This window comes from Malus domestica, chromosome 13, assembly GCF_042453785.1.
Source record: "Malus domestica chromosome 13, GDT2T_hap1".
In the NCBI taxonomy this organism is placed as follows: Eukaryota; Viridiplantae; Streptophyta; class Magnoliopsida; order Rosales; family Rosaceae; genus Malus; species Malus domestica.
The window spans coordinates 268864-287657 of record NC_091673.1 but is presented as its reverse complement, the minus strand read 5'-3'; the positions used below and the strand labels follow the sequence as shown (position 1 = coordinate 287657).

Genomic DNA, 18794 nt, shown 5'->3' with positions numbered 1-18794 from the left:
AAGTGCCCTTACTAGTTTACGAGTCCATCACAAACGGGACTCTTGCAAGTCATATTCACATTAATAACTTTAATCAGCAGACGTTTTCACTTAGACTTTCATGGGAGATGTGCCTTAAAGTTGCAACGGAAACTGTAGGGGCGCTTGCGTACTTGCACTAGGGAACTTGTGTGCCCATCATACATAGAAATATCAAGACTGCCAATATCATGTTGGATGATGTCTACACGGCAAAAGGTTGCCGACTTCGGAGCTCGAGACTTAATCCTATTGATCGAACTCTGTTAGCGACTTTGGTGCAGGGAAAACTTGGATTTTAGACCCAGAATATTTCGCAAGTGGCCAATTGACAGAAAAAGGGACGTGTACAGTTTTGGTGGAGCTATTAACAGGTAAGGAAGCTGGTTTTACTAATAACCAGCTAGATTCTAAAAGGATTAATCTGGCAAAGTACTTTGTTACTTTTAGGGAAGGTAATCACTTGCGCGAAATTCTTGACGATCAATTGGTAATCGGTGTCAGTGAGCTAATCTTTGAGTAACTAGAGGGTTGCTGACCTTGCAATGACGTGCTTAAAAGAGAGAGGAGAGGAAAGACCAAATATGGAGGAAGTCAAGACTAAGTTAGAAGAGCTCCTGTACATGAAATTTTTTGAAGTCGTAGTGTATATGTTACCTAGACCTAGTTAGAATATTTATTCCAAGCCTTTTCTTGATGGATAATGCTACGAAGACTAAATGTGTAGACTAAATTTTATAAACTAAATGATATGGAAGTTGACGATTAAATTATTATATACTTAATTGTTGATTAACGTGCTTAAATCTTATTAGTGACACGTTATTTAGTTTGCAAATTGAATCTATTTTAGTCTACTTGTCATTACTCTTTCTTGATTATTCGTTTTCTAATTAGACAATGAGGATCATCAACAGAAGATGAAACAAATTCTTTTGGCATATTTGTTCAGTTGACTAGTGCTGTGCAGAGTATTAATTTCTAAAGTCTAACCATTGTGCATTGTCCATTTTGGGAATTGAACAACAATTCAAGGGACGGACATACATTTGAGTTTGGAGAGACACCTCATTACGTCTGTCTGGCTAGGCAGCTCTCACGCTTGGCAGGCCAGCCACTTGCAAACGGCTTCAGGAATATTGTCAAAACCCTATTTTGTATAATTTTCTAACACTATATTTATTTCCAACTCGACGGCCAGGTCTTAATTCCCATGGAAGTATCCGCCTACTTTCTCACTGATGATGACAGCGCGGGTACTTTCGGCATTCTGTATATATTGTGCTTTCTAACAAATGAGCTAATCAAAGACTTGCACCTAGCCTACTTGATGACCGATCAGCCATGTCGAACCACGAACAACTTCTGCTATTTCTGGTCATCATCATCTTCTACTTGACACCAAAAACAGCATTCGGGCAACCAAAGTCAGGCTGCCCCGGCACCTGCGGCTCTCAGAGCATCCCATATCCATTCGGCACAAGTCCAGGCTGTTACCTCGACGAGTCGTTTCTCATTTCCTGCAACAACACGTCAAACGGTCAGAAAGCATTATTTTTCCCAAAAAGCAACGTAACCATCCTCGGCATATCGCTCGTTGATCACGAAATACGAGTCTCCAGCTCCATATCCTACGATTGCTACGAATACGACAACTCAGGCCATCTCAGCAGCAGCAGCAACAGAGTCTCTTCCATGCTCACGTTCTCCAAGTTCCCTATTTCAAGTAGCCGCAATAGGTTCACGGCTGTCGGCTGTGACACTGTCGGGGTTATCGTAAGCTCGAAAGGGCGAAGCTACACGACCGGATGCGTATCCCTTTGTACAAAGTTTGAGGATGTGGAGAACGGGACATGCTCCGGCATTGGTTGTTGCCAAATACCTATACCGGAAGATGTGATAGATTATGCCACGGCAACTGCGAGCTTGAGAAACCATTCGGACGTCAGAGGCTTCAATCCGTGCGGCTACGCTTTTGTTGTGGAAGAAGACGCCTTCAACTTTTCCTCCTTGGATCTTGGAAACTTTCAGAATAGGGAGAGTGTCCCGGTGGTGGTTGATTGGGCTGTTGGGAACCAAACATGCCAACAAGCTAAAACCAGTGCTACTTATGCATGTCTGGCAAACAACAGTGAGTGTTACGAATCAAACAACGGGGGTGGCTACATCTGCAAATGCAATAAGGGTTATCAAGGAAATCCATACCTTCTTGATGGATGTCAAGGTACTAATTAAACTCATCTATAAATATTACTAAACCGTAGTTTTTGTGACAGCTAGGAAACCTATCCTCTTCGTTCTTTAAGCTTAATTAATAATCATACGGTTGGTTAATTGTACTCTTAATTAATTAATTTTTCTGATGGATTAATTGTTAATTTCAGATATAAACGAGTGCGAGGTTTCAAACCCGTGCAGCAGCACAGCAACATGCAACAATATCCTTGGAAGCGTGAATTGCTTGTGTCCCAAGGGACACGACGGGGACGGAATGAGAAACGGAGAAGGCTGCAGCCCAATTGATAAACGTAGTACTCAATCTCTCAAACTTGCTATTGCCTTAGGTGAGCACAATAACATTATTTATGAATTGATTAATATTCTCAATTATATTTCATACTCATTAGAGTGGATCGATCCTCTATTTAGATTTTCTCTAACGAGTTCAAATATTCTGCATTCATTTTGCGTGTAGTTTTTTCTGTGACCTCTATCATTGATTAACAAGTTCAGAAGATTTGGTCTCTTCTCTGACATGGTTTGCTTTTAAATATAAAAATGTCAAAAATCTGACTTAAATACACATAGACATATAATTAATTTGAGGGTTGCCTAGGTGTGGCATTAATCATGAAGACTTTGAGAAATCAACTTTCCCAGCTAGTGTTAATATCACAGCAAATGAAAATGATATAAATCAAATGATAAATCTAATTGACTAAATCATGAAGTTAAAGAAAGACCTAGAAGATATAGAATATGGACGAAGTAAACAACGTTGGAATTACAAATGCAAACATCATTATCTTCAAGACTAGTTCAACTTTGTTCTCTTGTGGACTGGGGCTTCTTATTATATATGCAGTAGTCGTCGATTTATTCAATGGTTTGCCTTGTTATCTTAGTTTTCATACATTTAGTAGCTTTTTTTTTTATTGATTTATTATTTTTGGTAAAAGCATTTTAATCATGTTTTATGCTATTGGTTTCTTTGAGTTAACAAGTCAAGAAAAACTGCATATTTCTATAGTTTCTTCTTAGAACAAAATTTGGGAATTTCATTGTTTCTAAACCTCAATTTATGGTCAGCAAGGGGAACTGAACATGCATTGTCATACCCAATTTATGGTCAGTTCATGTTTCAATTAATTTGTAAAACTTTACTGGTAGCTTACAAATGTACAAAGGAAATTTCTCTCTCAAAGTAAAATAATGGACTCTAGTGTACGCTTAAATTGCGTGCTAGTGTCATCAAATTTATATATGTACGAAATTTGTTTAGCAATTCATGTGTCAGCGTATGTGCCAATTAATGCAGGCATCTGTATAGGCATGTTGGCATTGCTCGTTGGAGGTTTTTGGATTTATTGGGGAACCAAAAGAAGAAAATACATTCAACTTCGAGAGAAATTTTTCCAACAAAATGGTGGCATATTGCTGCAGCAGCAACTCTCTTGTCACAAAGGATCTGTCGAGACAGCCAAAATTTTCACTGCAGAGGAACTGAAAAATGCGACTAATAATTACGATGAAAGTAGGGTTCTTGGCCAAGGAGGCTACGGGACAGTGTACAGGGGATTGCTATCAGATAACAAAGTTATTGCCATTAAGAAATCCAAAATTTGCGACCAAAGCCAAATCGAACAATTCATAAACGAGGTAATCGTGCTTTCACAAGTAAATCATCGTAATGTGGTCAAGCTATTGGGGTGTTGTTTGGAGACCGAAGTACCCTTACTAGTTTACGAGTTCATCACAAATGGTACTCTTTCCGATCATATTCATGATAATGGCCAAAACTATTCGTTGCTTCCTTGGGAAATGCGCCTTAAAATTGCAGCAGAAACAGCTGGGGCACTTGCATACTTGCACTCTGCAACTTCTATGCCTATCATACATAGAGATGTGAAGACTACCAATATTCTATTGGATGATAATTATATAGCAAAAGTTGCTGATTTTGGAGCTTCAAGGCTTATTCCTATCGATCAAACTCAGCTAACCACTCTAGTACAAGGAACACTCGGATACTTAGACCCTGAATACTTCCACAGCAGTCAGCTGACAGAAAAAAGTGACGTCTATAGTTTCGGAGTTGTTCTAGCGGAGCTGCTAACGGGTAAAAAGGCACTTTCTTTTGATAGGCCAGAGAGCGAGAGAAACCTAGCAATGTACTTTGTTTCTTCGATGAAAGAGGATCGCTTAATCGAAATTCTTGATGATCATGTGAATGTCGATGAGGAAATAATTATCAAGCAAATACGGGAAGTAGCTATTCTTACAAAGAGGTGTTTGAAGGTAAAAGGAGACGACAGGCCTACTATGAAGGAAGTCACGGCGGAGCTAGACGGACTGATCAGTTTGGGGAAGCATCCGTGGGGAAGAGATGGGTTTGGATTCGAAGAGACTGAGTACTTGCTCAACCCTAATTCTGAGCGTTACAACGGAGACGGGGATGAACCTGGTGGAAATTGCAGTACTAGTAATACTAGTTATGCAGGGTTTGATAGCATGAAAAACCATATAATAATGCCACATGATGATGGGCGATAGATTCTTCTGTCTTTTAGCTAGTGGATGTTAATTAGACATGTGTACTATATTAGGATTAATGTTAATATTTGTTGATGGTTATTGTTTGAAGTTGAATGATTATGTTGGATTCTTTTTATTAAATTAGCAAATTCGTATTGTAGTGTTGTTTTTCTACACTTGCAAGTGAAAAAATTTATGTTTTTTTTTCTTTGATTACAAACCCAATTATTATAATTAGTCATGTTTAAAAAAAATTAAGAAAAGGAGAAAAAGGCTATTTCAGGTAAAGAAAAAAAAAAAGAAGGAAAAAGGGAATTTAAGAAAAGGATAAGAAGTAGTGAGAAATCAATTGTATTATCCTATCGAAAGTTGTATTACCATGTTGGGACAATCCCCCCACGCGATTGGGCCGTGGCCATTCCTTTTGAAATATATAAAAGGCGGTCTGTCTTATCCAACGGACACAAATTCTACTTTTTATCCCGTTGAAGATTCAACTCTCTCCCTCCCTAGAGTCGGAGTCTCACTCACACAAAAAGCTCCCAAATTGCACACAGACCTATAATAACCTCCCTCAAGTCGGAGTCTCACTCACACAAAAAGCTCCCAAATTGCACGCAGACCAATATTATTATATATACGATCAGTGGACAGCAGTAGTAATTGCTAGCAGTCTCTGTCTGAGATTCTCCAATGGCCCTTAATCCTAATTTGTTGAACATGGCTATGATATGGTGTCTAGTACTACTTTTTCCTGTGACCAACGCCGTGAAACATGAAGAAGTAGAAACGCAGGGACAACTGGGAGAAGGTGACAGGGTCACCAACTTGCCCGGACAGCCGCCGGTGTCATTCCCGCACTACGCCGGCTACGTTCAACTTCCCAAATCCGGCAAGGCCTTGTTCTACTGGTTTTTCCAAGCTCAAGAGAATGCATCTCGGAAACCCCTTGTTCTTTGGCTTAATGGAGGTCAGTTCCCTCTCTTCCAATCAAAATTTGCTTTTCATTTTGGTTTTTTGCTAGGGCCGACATACATTTCTTCTTTTACTGTGGCGTTTTTATAATTCACAAGTATATGAGTATATGAGATACACCGGTAACGGTTAAATTGATATTGCCGAAAGTTAATGTTTAATTGTCTACCGCACTGTGCATTTCATACACCAATGTATTATAAAATTTTCAAAAGAAGGAAGGGATAAGATTTGGATGTTTCAAATGAAAAGTGTTTCTTTCTTTTTAATAATATAATTATATTTTTCATGTGTATTTCATTGGGTTGGATGGGTTTACGCTTTAGCCTTTCCATATTTTGCCATTTGTTTTTCTTTATCTTCTTTTAGAATTGTGTGTTGGTGTCTGTTGAGAGGCACAAAATGTCAACAAGAAGACAAAATAGGCATAAGAAATCAGAAAACACAAAGCATTAGATTTTAGAATGGTGGCTTTTTCCGTTATTCTTGACGGCGAGAGCCGGTTTGCCGTAATGTTTCTCCACTCTCAGTCTGAGCACACCAGACGGACAAAGTGCCATCTGTCCTGTCCAGTAACGGACTTGATTCTCAGGTCCTCTCTGGGTCTGGAGCCTCTGGATCGTAGAAGAGCAGAGAACATAACAGAGAGCAGGGATCATCCCATCCCATCCCATCCCATCCCATCCAAATTTCAATGAAGTCAAAAACTTTTACAGTAACGAATATTTGCCGCCCCGCCGTAACATTTGACGGCCGTCCTACCCATACCCAAACCAAGAAGTGCATTCCCCCGGGCCCTAATATGTGATAATTATACAGGAATGAAGCAGTCTTTGGCCTCGTTTTTCACTTGGTATGATTTTAAGTAAAATCACATGGTTGAATCACGAACCAACTTTGTTGGCACCTTTAGACCAAAGCAGATATATAATTAATATATTTCCATCTTCATCGTCATGATTTAATCATAAATAAAAGGGACACTTTGGATGCGGTCCCCAATTATCAATATTCTTTGATTGAAACCTTGTTAGTTTTTAGTTTTTTATTGAGGTTCCTGATATTAATGTAATAATGTAAGTTACTATATTTTTTAAATTAAAAATAAAAAATTGAAATTTGTAATTGTTTATATTAATGAGATTTTAAATAAAACCCATAATTTATGGGATTAAAAATAATAAAATATAAATTATACTCTCTATTATATTGTGTGTGTGTGTGTACATATATGTATGGGTACATTAACCAAAATTAACAAAAAAAAGTTATTGTACCAAAACATGGATACATTCTCAAATCAACGAAAATGAATGTATCCATATAAGTTTAAACATGGATTAAAAAATTTGAAAGGATTTTATATTAAAAAAAAGGGTACATTTTAAATATAACAAATTGATATATTTGAGAATGGGTACATTTAAGATTAAAAAAATTGAAAAATTATATGAATGGGTACATTTAAGATTAAAAAATTGAGAATCTTTTTATATATATTTAAAAAAAAACTAATAGGTACAAACTTAATTTAATTTAATTTAGTATTATTTTGGAAATGTTTGAATTGAAAATTAATTAGAAGTTTAATAGAGGTGTGAGTATTAAACCCTGAATTAATTACTAATTTTTATATTAAAAAATTATATAATAAACATGTAAATTCATTATCACATTAATGCTAGGGACTTGAATCAAAATTTGAGAACTAATAAGGTCTTAGTCAATGAACAGTAAGAATTAGGGACCGGATACTAATTTTTCCTAAATAAAAAGAATAGAGACGTTAATGTTTATATTGTTTTAAAATATTAACTCATTAACTAGTGTACATGTGAGTCCAGTCTCTATTATATGAAGCGAAATCATCTTCTGTGTCTCTCTAGCATTGTTGGCAATGGTAGGGCATGCATATGGGATATTTAAATATTTTCACGGATTTTCTCATATACATTGAATACGGCCTGGCCTGCCTCTGGCCATCACTGATTCAGTTGCAGGCCTATGCTTCTATTATTATTTAACTAGTATATAGGCACATACAGGGAAGTTTTATTTATTTATTATTATTTATATTTTAATTAAAGATATATTAGTATTACCTGTAGGTGAGTCTTTGAAAAAAAAACAATAAAATTTGGTTACGTGAAATTACATTTATATCTCATATTTCTTATTCATGTTTTATTTTAATTAGAGAGTTAAACTGGTAATTTTATAGGATTTTGAATTGATAATGAGTATTTTATTAATTAATAAAGATGTTATATTTTCTTTTGGCCGAAATTTCTTTACAAGACTGAGAGAATTCTACAACTACTTCTAATAGTGGAGAAGATAATATAACGGATATATTATCACGGTAATATTTCGACTTTATAGTGTAATATTGTATGTGAATTTTTTTTGTAAAGTATTTGCATTATAGTATTAAGATGTCACGTGATAAAAAAAATTAAAAAAACCTGTGTCGTGCAAAACCTTTGCCTAATGAGTTGGTAGGACCCACTATTCTCCCGTTCTCTTCGTCATCATCCAATGCAAAAGCAATATACCCTTTTTTTTCCTTTTTCTTTTCCAGTTTTCACCCCACCACTTCAATTTATTTGTTTCTTTGTTATAATTGGTAGCAAGCCTGGTTCTGGAAGGCTATGCACATGCAAATGCAAATGCAACAACCAACGCCCCAATAGTCATCAATCCCTACTTAGTCAATGCCGGCCAATTTGATTTGGTTTACTAATTTGGACATGCAATTAATTAAGATAAATATCCCCTCTTTTTTCTTTTTTTTTTCTTTGTATTTTTTGCGCTTTTACTGAAATTGAGAGAGAGCTAGGTCTTCCCAACTTTAATTTTAGGCATTTCTTTCCATTTTTTGCTTGAATAGTAATGGTCCAGTAATGATGTATTGGTCCAATGACACCATCTTCCATCATCCAATTATTTATCATCTACCTCCGATCTGTGTCAGTGATTTATTCATCAGGAATGTTTTTTAGGGAAATTTAACGAAAAACATCCGGTACTGTTCACTTTAACGAAAAACCACATTTTTACACTAAAAAGTCAATCCTGGTACTATTCACTTTACCCTTTATTTTGTCCTTATCATTAAAACTCAAAAAAAATTTCATTAGTTTTCCTTATTTTTTAAGATATGTTCTAATTTAATAAAATTGTAATATATATATATATTTCAGGACCTGGGTGCTCATCCGTAGCTTATGGAGCTGCACAAGAACTTGGCCCCTTTCTTGTTCGAAGCAATGGAACCCTAATTCTTAACAATTACTCCTGGAACAAAGGTTTATATTAATTAATTAATAAGTAACATTGCATAATAAGCTTGATTTCTTGAATACTTAGATGATCATATATGTATGATCATGATGTTCAGTTGCCAATGTGCTGTTCCTGGAGTCACCTGCTGGAGTAGGGTTTTCCTACACAAACAACTCCAAGGATCTGCGTACGCTGGGCGATCGAATCACAGCTGCTGATTCGCATGCTTTCCTGGTGGAATGGTTTAAGAAGTTCCCAACCTTAAAATCCCATGATTTCTACATTGCTGGGGAGAGCTATGCTGGCCATTACGTCCCCCAGCTTGCCAACCTCATATACGACCGAAACAAAGGAGCCACCAGATCATCATCCCCATCAGAGTATTCCTCCTCTTTCATAAATCTGAAAGGTTTCATGGTGAGCCAGCCTACATGAACCCTAACTCTACATACAATTAACTCATTTCTCTAATTATCTAGCTAATTAATCGATCATTCGCATTATAATTGAATTAGATTGGGAATGCTGTGATCAATGAACCGACGGACAACAGTGGGATATTTGATTACGCATGGAGCCATGCCATAATCTCGGACACGCTCCACAACAATTTAGTAAATAAATGTGATGTCATACATGATGACAACCAAACAGAAGAGTGCAATGAACACATTCGAGCCTTCTTACAAGATTATTCTCAAATCGACATCTACGGCATTTATGCACCCATCTGCCTCACTGATCCATCTCCATCTACTACTGCTTCTCCCAAACCAACAAGGATTAACAATTTCATGAAAAATGTTGCACCTCGTCTGCTCAATCAACATGTAAGTCATCATTCACTCTGGTACGAGTTTATCTCACCTAATTCATTAGCTAACCAGTAATTAGTAACACTAATAAGTTAAGGAGTTATGTAATTTTGGTGTGGTTAATTAATTATGCCAAATGTATATATAGGAGCTTTGGCAGAGGCTACCATCAGGGTATGATCCCTGCACAGAGGATTATGTTGAGCAATATTTCAACCGAGAGGATGTTCAGAGGGCCCTGCATGCCAATGTTACTAAACTTTCCTATCCTTACTCCCCATGCAGGTAACTATGATCTACATATATATAACCAGTTCTCTTTCTCTCAATCCCTCTGGAATTTTGGGGGAGAGAAATATTCGGAGAGGTAACTGAAAGTCAATTTAAAGAATTTATTAGAAGGAACATGCACGTTGAGAAATCAATCAACTGGAGCTTTCTTTCTGTTTCCACACTGCCGCAAGGCCCAGATCATAATTAATGAAAGATATCTTGCAGTAACATTTGTCCTTGTCTTCTTCCTTTTGTTTTTTCTTCTTTTTTTCTCCAATAAAACGCAAAATTGAAATATTTGATAAATTATATTGTGCAATCGGAAATCAATAATTTAGATAGATAGATATCTAGAGGATTACAAATTATCGACACCTCGTTTTAATTTCCTTACTATGGTCCATGGTTGTTCCCTTCCCACTAAAACCAGTCAAGCTAGCTGTTATGTTTTTCCTCCATATTTGTCTTTTATATAATTAGTCAGCAGAAATTAGTCATACGATAGCAAAACAAGAAAAGCTGGTACTGGTTGGTGGGTATGTCTGTGGTAATATTAAGTAATTCGTCAAAACTCTAAACACAAATTGCATGCAGGAGGACCGTCCTATACTTTACTACTCTATTTAGGGTGGTGGGGAGTGGAGTGGGGACATATGCAAGTTGGTTTCCAGTATGGGATCTCACTTATTATTACATTCTCGAATCTCACTTGCTTTTTTAATTTCCCACCTCAAATTAGGCATTAATTATTTCCGCAAGCATTTTTCTGCAGCATATACTTATTGATGTTCACAATAACATCTATGGTATATATCTTATTCTGTTGCTTCCTGTGGCATGCAGCGGCATCATAAAGGAATGGAAGGACTCGCCTGATACCGTACTGCCAATCATTCAGAAGCTCTTGAAAGCTGGCTTGCGTATTTGGATCTATAGGTAATCGAGTTAATTAAAGATTACTGCACTAATAACTTGTAATTTTTTATTAGTAATAATTAAAACCCTAATCAATTACATGCATGCAGTGGTGACACGGATGGGAGGGTGCCGGTAACATCAACGAGGTACAGCATAAAGAAGATGGGTTTAAGAGTAATTCAAGGATGGAAGGCATGGTTTGATAAGGGTCAAGTGGCCGGGTGGGCGGAGACGTACGAGGGCGGGCTCACGTTTGCGACGGTGAGGGGCGCAGGGCACCAAGTCCCGGTGTTTGCACCTCGGCAGTCTCTTTCTCTGTTTACCCATTTCCTCCATCCCAATCCCAACACCACCCACGGCCTCCCTTCTTCTCGTTTTTAGGCTTTTACCTAGTAATAAAATAATAAAAATTAAGCTGCCTACCCCTCTAGTCTTTTACACATAGGAATACGATGCTACTAGCTAGCCATCGTTGCATTTGCAAGTTTACAGCCAACAAGGTGTACTATGACTCATAATTTATTAATAATATATATTCCAATATTACGTGTTATATATCTTTTTCATCAGATAAATTAGGGCTTGTTTAGAAGACTTTTAAAATGGTTGAAAACGTTTTTTTAGAGAAAATGTTTTTTTGTTGTAAAAGCATTTAAAAATGTTTCTTGCAAGAAGCACCAGTTATGTGCTTTTGGTAAGAAGCACTTGAATTGCTTGTACCTAATTTTGCATTACTAAAGATTGATTCAAAAATATTTTTACAAAAAACGATTTCAATCATTTTAAAATCAGTTTCTAACGAGCCTTTATTAACTAAAGTCAATACACATGGACAAAGACTATATGTTTATCAATGATATCACGAGTTTATTTTATATACGCATAATTAACATAATTGCAAGCAGCCCTACCATAGGCGCAGCCACTCCCCCATTCATCATCTTGACAGCGTCCACGGGAGAGATTCCATGTCTCTCAAAAATTAACACAAGGAAAATCATTTCCCACTAATAAAATGAATCGATACCAGTCTGTTTGATCTGGACCGTTAATTTGATGGAAGAGGCCCTAGAATTGTACAAGGGAGTGCTTGTCCAGTTATATCTTCATCGTTTAATGTTAGCCCACTTTATTTATTTTTTCTTTAAAGCTGGCCCAGTCCAATTGGTTTGGTTGGTTTTCTTGGAACCCAAAACGAATTAGATGCAGAAATTGAACTTTTACAGTTGCGAGCGGCTTCATAGCTTCCTTCCTTCCTCCGTCGTCTGCTGCTAAGTGTCTGTCTACTGACGACTGACTTGTATTGAGAGTGAGAGTATTCATCCCAATCATTTGAATCCAAATGGCGTTCCTTTTCCACAAATTTCAGGAGGTAAACGTAAATCCTTCTCTCTCTCTATTTCTCAATTTCCCTAAACCAAACATTTCGCATCTCTATTTTCAGTGATTTTCGTATTAAATCTGCTGTCTTGTCACTTTTTCTAATTCTTCATCGTTTATGTATATTTATTTGCACTAGAATTTATTTAGTGACCACAAATTTGGCTTTGAATCATTCTCAGTGTTCTTCAGTTGGATGAAATTACCACATTCCAGTTTGAGAAAATTAACAAACCCATGAAAAAGATTGAATTTTGCTGACAGGATCTCCATAAGAACCAAGACGCAACAATAAAAATTACGACTTGCAAAGAAACGTACTTTACAATTTGAGTTTCCTAAGTTGCATTACACAAATCCTATTTCCCTAGACTAGAGAAATGGGCATTGGACATGTTCATCCTGAGGTCAGGTTTTCGTCAGGATTTGGTGTTAATGCACTTCCAATTCCAAATGGGCTACCGCACTTCGCCATGCTATATGTGAAAATTAACGCTATAATTGTTTTTATTTTCAGGGTGTGAGAACTCTTGCTAAACAACCCATGTTTAACAGGAATCCAAGGCAACTGCAGTTTGAGGCAGATATGAATCGCCTCTTCCTATATACCAGGTTGCTCTCACACCACCATCTTCCCATATGAAAACAAAACTACTAATTTTTCCACCACTAAGGCCCTTTCGTTTCAAAAGAAAAAAAATACTTGTATTGTACATCTTGGATGTTGATTATGAAATACTTGTATATCCATATTGTGCATATTGTGCATATTGTTCATCTTTGATGTTGATCATGAAATACTTGTACCTTTCTCACTCATTCGCATATTGTGCATCTTGGATGTTTGTTATGAAATTCTTGTACCTTTCTCACTCCTATCGCATATTGTGCATCTTGGATGTTTATTATGAAATTCTTGTGTATCCAGCTACAATCGCTTGGGAAGGGATGCGGATGAGGCAGATGTGGATGAGATCATTGACATGGCTAATAAAGCCTCCATTGCCGATCAACAGAAACAAGTCCAGGAAAACGTTCATCTCCAAATTAAAAACTTCTGCATGTCTATGGATGAAGTTCTACTCCCTGATGTTAAGAAGCTAAATGAGGGAACTGAATCACCTAAACAATCAAATGCTTCTACTCGACGAAGTGGTCTTAGTTTTGCCATTGGTAGGAATGGTCCACCAGTTAAACATCGTGGTGAGCTTTTTACTTCTGTTTTTGGCTTCTTATTCCTCTCTTCTCAGCAATTTTTCAGAACGTTTGATTACTATACTGATTAGTTATGGTTTTCAGTACAGATGTGCCCGAAACAAGGCCATTACAGAGCACTGATGTTTCTCAAAAGTTAAAAGATCTCTTCGGCTACACGCTTGATATCAAACCTTCTCAAATACCCCACAAGGAAGCAGGCCAAGGTTTATTTCTAAATGGTGAATGTGATGTTGGTGCCGTCGTGGCCGTGTACCCTGGTGTAGTATATTCCCCTGCGTATTACCGCTACATACCTGGATACCCAAGAGTTAATGCTCAAAACTCATATTTGATCACAAGGTATGATGGGACTGTGATCAATGCACAACCTTGGGGTTATGGGGGCGAAACCCGTGAATTTTGGGATGGTTTAACTGTTCCAGAAAACAGGCCTAATATGCAGGGAGATGAGAAAGGTCGAGATCGGATCTGGAGACTTCTCAGTAAGCCTTTGGATCAGAAGAAATTGGGAAACGGTGGCGACATAATAGAGCGGAGGAATCCATTAGCTTTGGCTCATTTTGCCAACCATCCTGGAAAGGATATGTCTCCAAATGTTATGGTTTGCCCTTATGACTTCCCGTTGACAGAAAAAGAAATGAGGGTCTATATTCCAAATGTAATATTTGGAGATGCAGAAGAAGTGAAGATGAAGAGATTTGGAAGCTTTTGGTTCAAGCTTGGAGGTTCAAAAAATAGCGGCTCAGACGTTCCTGTTTTGAAGAGTCTTGCCCTGGTGGCTACAAGGGCACTTAGCGATGAAGAAGTGCTTCTGAACTACAGGTTGAGCAACTCCAAGCGTCGGCCAGAGTGGTATAATCCTGTTGATGAGGAGGAAGATCGAAGGAGGTGGAGCTAAGTTTTGTCAAAGTTGCCATCTTGTGTTTTATGTATTACTTTCAACCGGTTCTTTCTGATGATGAGCGTACTTTTGGTTCTTGCTGGGTGGGGACTTTTTCTGTCTTTTGGTATTAAAGATCTGAAAAGCTGAAGGTTATCTAGACTTGCAGAAATCATGATGCTCAAAGTTAAGTCTTTGCCTCCGTCATCCAAAGCGTTTATGTTGCGAACGGTCTCTCCCATTTGTTTTCGTTTGATTTAGTTGCGATGATCTTTCTTTGAGTGAAAACCAAGCAAAACAATGTGGAGCTTGAGCTTTTAGAACTAGTATAGTTTGCTTGTTTGGATTCAACAACAGGTCTAAAGAGTAAAGACAACGAGGTTAGGATCTATTCCATATGTGCACACACACACACACAAAACATTGATCAACGATGAGGGTTGGTGGACGACGATCCTCAACCCTTTTACAACCATCATTCTTTAGTTGGGCCAAAATATCCCCTTTGGTCCTCTTGATTCATATTTTGGAAGTTAGTGTATAACATTGCACACACTTACAACACTTTCATCCATGACTTTCCAACAATTCGAGAACCTGCTCTATTAATTTGTATGTATGTGATTAGATCTTGCCATTTCACCACTGTGGATGCAAATTTCTTCTTCCTTGATCTTGGACAATTTTGCACCTACAAAACAATTAACACTTTAGGTTAAGGCCAAGAGCCTCACGCGCCCACGATGAATGGGGGGGGGCTTTGGCCGAAGAACTTCCGATGCCAAAGTTAGAATTTAGAGAGACATAGTGTTTAGAGAATTTTGGGATTTTTGCCGAAGTGTTGGAGTGAATATTTGGTGAAAATAGGAGCCTATTTATAGGGCTAGGTTGGTTTAGGTTTTATTTTGGTTTAATTAGCCAATTAATTGGCTAATTAAACATAAAAGGAAATATTTTTGTGGTTATGGAATTAATTGGCTAATAAAAAGGAAGAAATGGTGAAAAAGGTAGAAAAAGTGATGGATTAGGTTTTGAATGGGGATAGCCGGCCATGTGGTGTTTTAGGGTTGAATTGGATGTGTTTTGTGGTTATTTGGATATAATGGATGGTTTAATTGACAATTAATGGGTTAATTAGGCAATAAACCCATTAATTAGACAATTAACATAATTTAAAAGGAATGTGTTTGGGAATTACCTTATAGAAAGGATTTGATGAGATGGACTTTGAATTGTTACCTATTTTGGGCACTTCTGTCTTGGTTGAAAGAGGGTTGCGCGCTGCTTGGGCGTAGGAACCTCGTTGTACTGCAAGGGTATTTTTGTCCTTTTTGTCCAAAAATCCACGTGTCGCCTTGAAAATATTTTTAGCTCCACAAATGCCCCCACACCTGTTGGGCTGCTCGCAGAAAAGGGCAGCAGGTGTAGAGATCTTCTTGCTTTAGGAAACTTAGGAATGCTTCCTATTTTGATGTAGATTCTCTCTTTAATAAGAAATTAGATCCTTCTAGGAAAGGGAAATAAATTTCTCTCAAAGCCTATTTAAGTCCACCTTAAGTGGGTTATTAAATCAACTTTGGAGAGCGATTTATTCTACCATACAAGAGAGAGATAGCTTAGAGGATATTTGTTCCCCCTCCTCTAGCAATCTTTTACATCTTACCCGTGCGAAGGACCGTCTTTCGTTACTTTCTTCGTCTTCTTCGTGCCACACTGAGGTAAGAAAAAATTAATTTTCCTTGTCTTCTTCTTGGATGGTGCTACCGCGGGGCAGCCGTTGGGGTGGTGCGGCACGTCGGCTGGCATGGGCCAGAAGTCGGCTCGGCATGGGCCGAGGAGGTATTGTGGTAGGGACCACTGCTTTAAGCTGCTTGACTTGGCTAGAACCAAGGGCAGCTTGTGAGGCTGGGGCCGCGGATTGTTGTGCTGGGGCGCAGTACTAGGCGAGTCACATGGTTCATGTCCTTTTAGGCTTTTGGACACGACGCGAGCTAGGCTGGTGATTGAGAGAAATGAAGAGGTTGCGGGCTTCATGAGCTGCTGGAATGTTGGGTTGAACTCCCCTGCTAGGTACCACGAATGACGTTGGCTACTTTAACTCTCTTCGTTAAGAGAAACATGGGCTGCTCCCAAAAGAGGAGGTGAATAGGATCAAGGCGGATGCATTGGCTCGTCCAATCACTATTGTGGATCCTGCTGCAAGTGAAGGTGGGAAAAAAGGATATTCCCTGCCTGCTCAAGAGAAGCCGGCTGAGAAAAACCAAAGACTTCTTTCGCTCGCGCGGGTTCGTCGACTGCCTCCAGGCTTGTGATTGACTTGACTTTTTCCAAGAGGATGAAAAATGAGGCTGCTAGATCTGAGCATGTGGCGCCTGCCATGTCAAGAATGGCTAGTACGATTGTTAATAGGATTGTTCGGCATAAAGGTCCTGTCATGCCCCTAGTACCGAATTTTGTACCAAGGCGTCTGTTGGGAGCTAAGTCTGGTTCACCTTTGGAGATGCTTGCTATTATGAAGAGTGATAAGGTGGACTCTGCTGCTAAAGTGGCGCCAAGGCCCATTTCTTATGCTGCTGAGACTGATTCGCCTGCTGGGAATGAAGAGACTGCTCGCGTAGGTAGCTGTGAGAAATCCACTAAGCCTGCTTCTGGGGAGGCTGCTGAGATTTATGTGCTTTTGAAACCAGATCTCTTGAAAACATGGACGCTTGTGCCAAGTTTGTTGATGGCGTCAGAAAGGTGTTTGCCTAAGCTCGTTTGCGAAGCATACGACCCAATATAGAAGAACTGCTTTGCTTGCTATGATGCAGATATAGCAAGGCTGCTAAGGAGATGGCAAATACTATGGCAGATTATGAGCTCATTACTTTGAAGGGGTCTAATATTTCTGCCCCCATTTCTTTGCAGCTTGAGACCGCTCGCCAAGAGATCGTTAACTTGAAGACTAGGCTTGACGCGATCCAAGTTAAGCATGAAAGTGCAGAGAAGAAGATCGGATGTCACATACCTTAGATTCAAGATCTTAAGCATGTCGTTTCTGAGCTTCATTTTGCTACAAAGGATGAAGAGTTTATTGCTGCTTATAACTAAGTGATCCACTTCAAGAGAATCATCGATAGGCTTGAACCCCAAGTGTTGGAACTTCAAGGCATACTGAAGATCAACGAAAGTCTGAAGAAGGAAGTGGATGAGCTGCAGAGCATCCATGTTGGTCTGCTCGAGGAGGATGAACAGCTGAAAGGTGAAAAGGCTGGGCTCGGGGTTTTGAGACCTTCTTTATTTCTCCGGAAGACTTGCTTGATTTTACTTTTGAGGCTTCCATTGGTGAAGTAGTTGGAGAAGTTAGTGCCTAGGCTGGGGTAGCCGGGGGTGAAACGCTGGATGATACCGCTGTTAAGAGCGTCGTGGCTGCTGAAGGTGTGGCGACCGAGTAGTCGTGGGATGTCCAAGCTGCTATAGTCTTTTAGATAGCCTTTAGGATTTTATTTGTTTTTTCTTGTAGCTCTTGTTTTGCTTGAACTCCTTCGGCCTTTGCTAGTTGTTTATAAATATGTTTTCCTTCGCTTTTCTTCATCTTCGCTTCTTTTGTTCATGCCTTAACCTTTAGACTTGATAGACCAGTGGCAGACATGCTACTTTTTTATAAGCAGACAAGCCCGCGTAGCCTATGCAGCCGTAGGTGTTGGTGTAGAACTTTGCAAAGTTGTTAGCCATAGGGTTGGCAGCCGGATGCCTTACTTACAGAAGCAGACAAGTCCGCGTAACCACTAGGCTGTTAACTTGACTTTCTCCAATTCTGTAGGTTGCGTAGTAAGTATCACAACACTTTATGACTTGGTGTAGGTTGTTTCGCGTTTGGCAGAGGTGAAGCTTATCGACTACATAGCATGTCGACAGTGGATAAAACTTAGTATATGCGTGCTAGCTTGTTTAACCTTTCACAAGAATGTGCGGTTGTAAAAGTCTAGTGCGACTTTACTGCTTGAAGGGCAAGCCGTAGGCAGTCTTCCGGAATCCGTAGGCTACCTTAGTGCACTTGGTAGCAACTTTAGGGTTCCAGGGCAGCCGTCTGTAGGGCGTACTGCATAATGTGCCCCCTCCGTATCTAGGGCCCGGTTTCCCACGGATTAGGCCAAGAGACCCAAAATCCTTCAGTTAGCTAAGCCTTGAAAAAGACCATTGTGGCTAATTATAGGAATCCCGGCGCAAGCCATCGTGCATCTAGTTATACTAGGGTAGCCAGGCTCATCCACGTCTTGATATTCGGAGTGTAAAGT

At 38.8% G+C, this 18794-nt stretch overlaps 3 protein-coding genes across 4 annotated transcripts; all 3 read left to right on the top strand.

The window, feature by feature from the left end:
- The first annotated feature begins 1266 nt into the window (after nucleotides 1-1266).
- On the top strand, nucleotides 1267-4914 carry LOC103452204 (wall-associated receptor kinase 2-like). Its single transcript, XM_008391728.4, has 3 exons — nucleotides 1267-2242; nucleotides 2403-2582; nucleotides 3557-4914. The coding sequence occupies exons 1-3, from the start codon at nucleotides 1363-1365 to the stop codon at nucleotides 4789-4791; spliced, it is 2295 nt and encodes a 764-aa protein (XP_008389950.2). The 5' UTR covers nucleotides 1267-1362; the 3' UTR covers nucleotides 4792-4914.
- Nucleotides 4915-5179: 265 nt separating this feature from the next.
- LOC103452206 (serine carboxypeptidase-like 35) lies at nucleotides 5180-11592 on the top strand. Its single transcript, XM_029091847.2, has 7 exons — nucleotides 5180-5743; nucleotides 8952-9056; nucleotides 9149-9450; nucleotides 9549-9863; nucleotides 9997-10133; nucleotides 10965-11057; nucleotides 11147-11592. The coding sequence occupies exons 1-7, from the start codon at nucleotides 5467-5469 to the stop codon at nucleotides 11418-11420; spliced, it is 1503 nt and encodes a 500-aa protein (XP_028947680.1). The 5' UTR covers nucleotides 5180-5466; the 3' UTR covers nucleotides 11421-11592.
- A 622-nt stretch (nucleotides 11593-12214) lies between these two features.
- LOC114820658 (uncharacterized) lies at nucleotides 12215-14724 on the top strand. 2 transcript variants are annotated; one of them, XM_029091772.2, is made up of 4 exons: nucleotides 12215-12411; nucleotides 12937-13031; nucleotides 13348-13622; nucleotides 13724-14724. In XM_029091772.2, the coding sequence occupies exons 1-4, from the start codon at nucleotides 12382-12384 to the stop codon at nucleotides 14533-14535; spliced, it is 1212 nt and encodes a 403-aa protein (XP_028947605.1). In that variant the 5' UTR covers nucleotides 12215-12381; the 3' UTR covers nucleotides 14536-14724. The 2 variants fall into 2 exon arrangements, with proteins under 2 accessions (XP_028947605.1, XP_028947606.1); XM_029091773.2 differs by lacking the exon at nucleotides 12937-13031 and having other exon boundaries at nucleotides 12247-12411.
- The last annotated feature ends 4070 nt before the right edge of the window (nucleotides 14725-18794 follow it).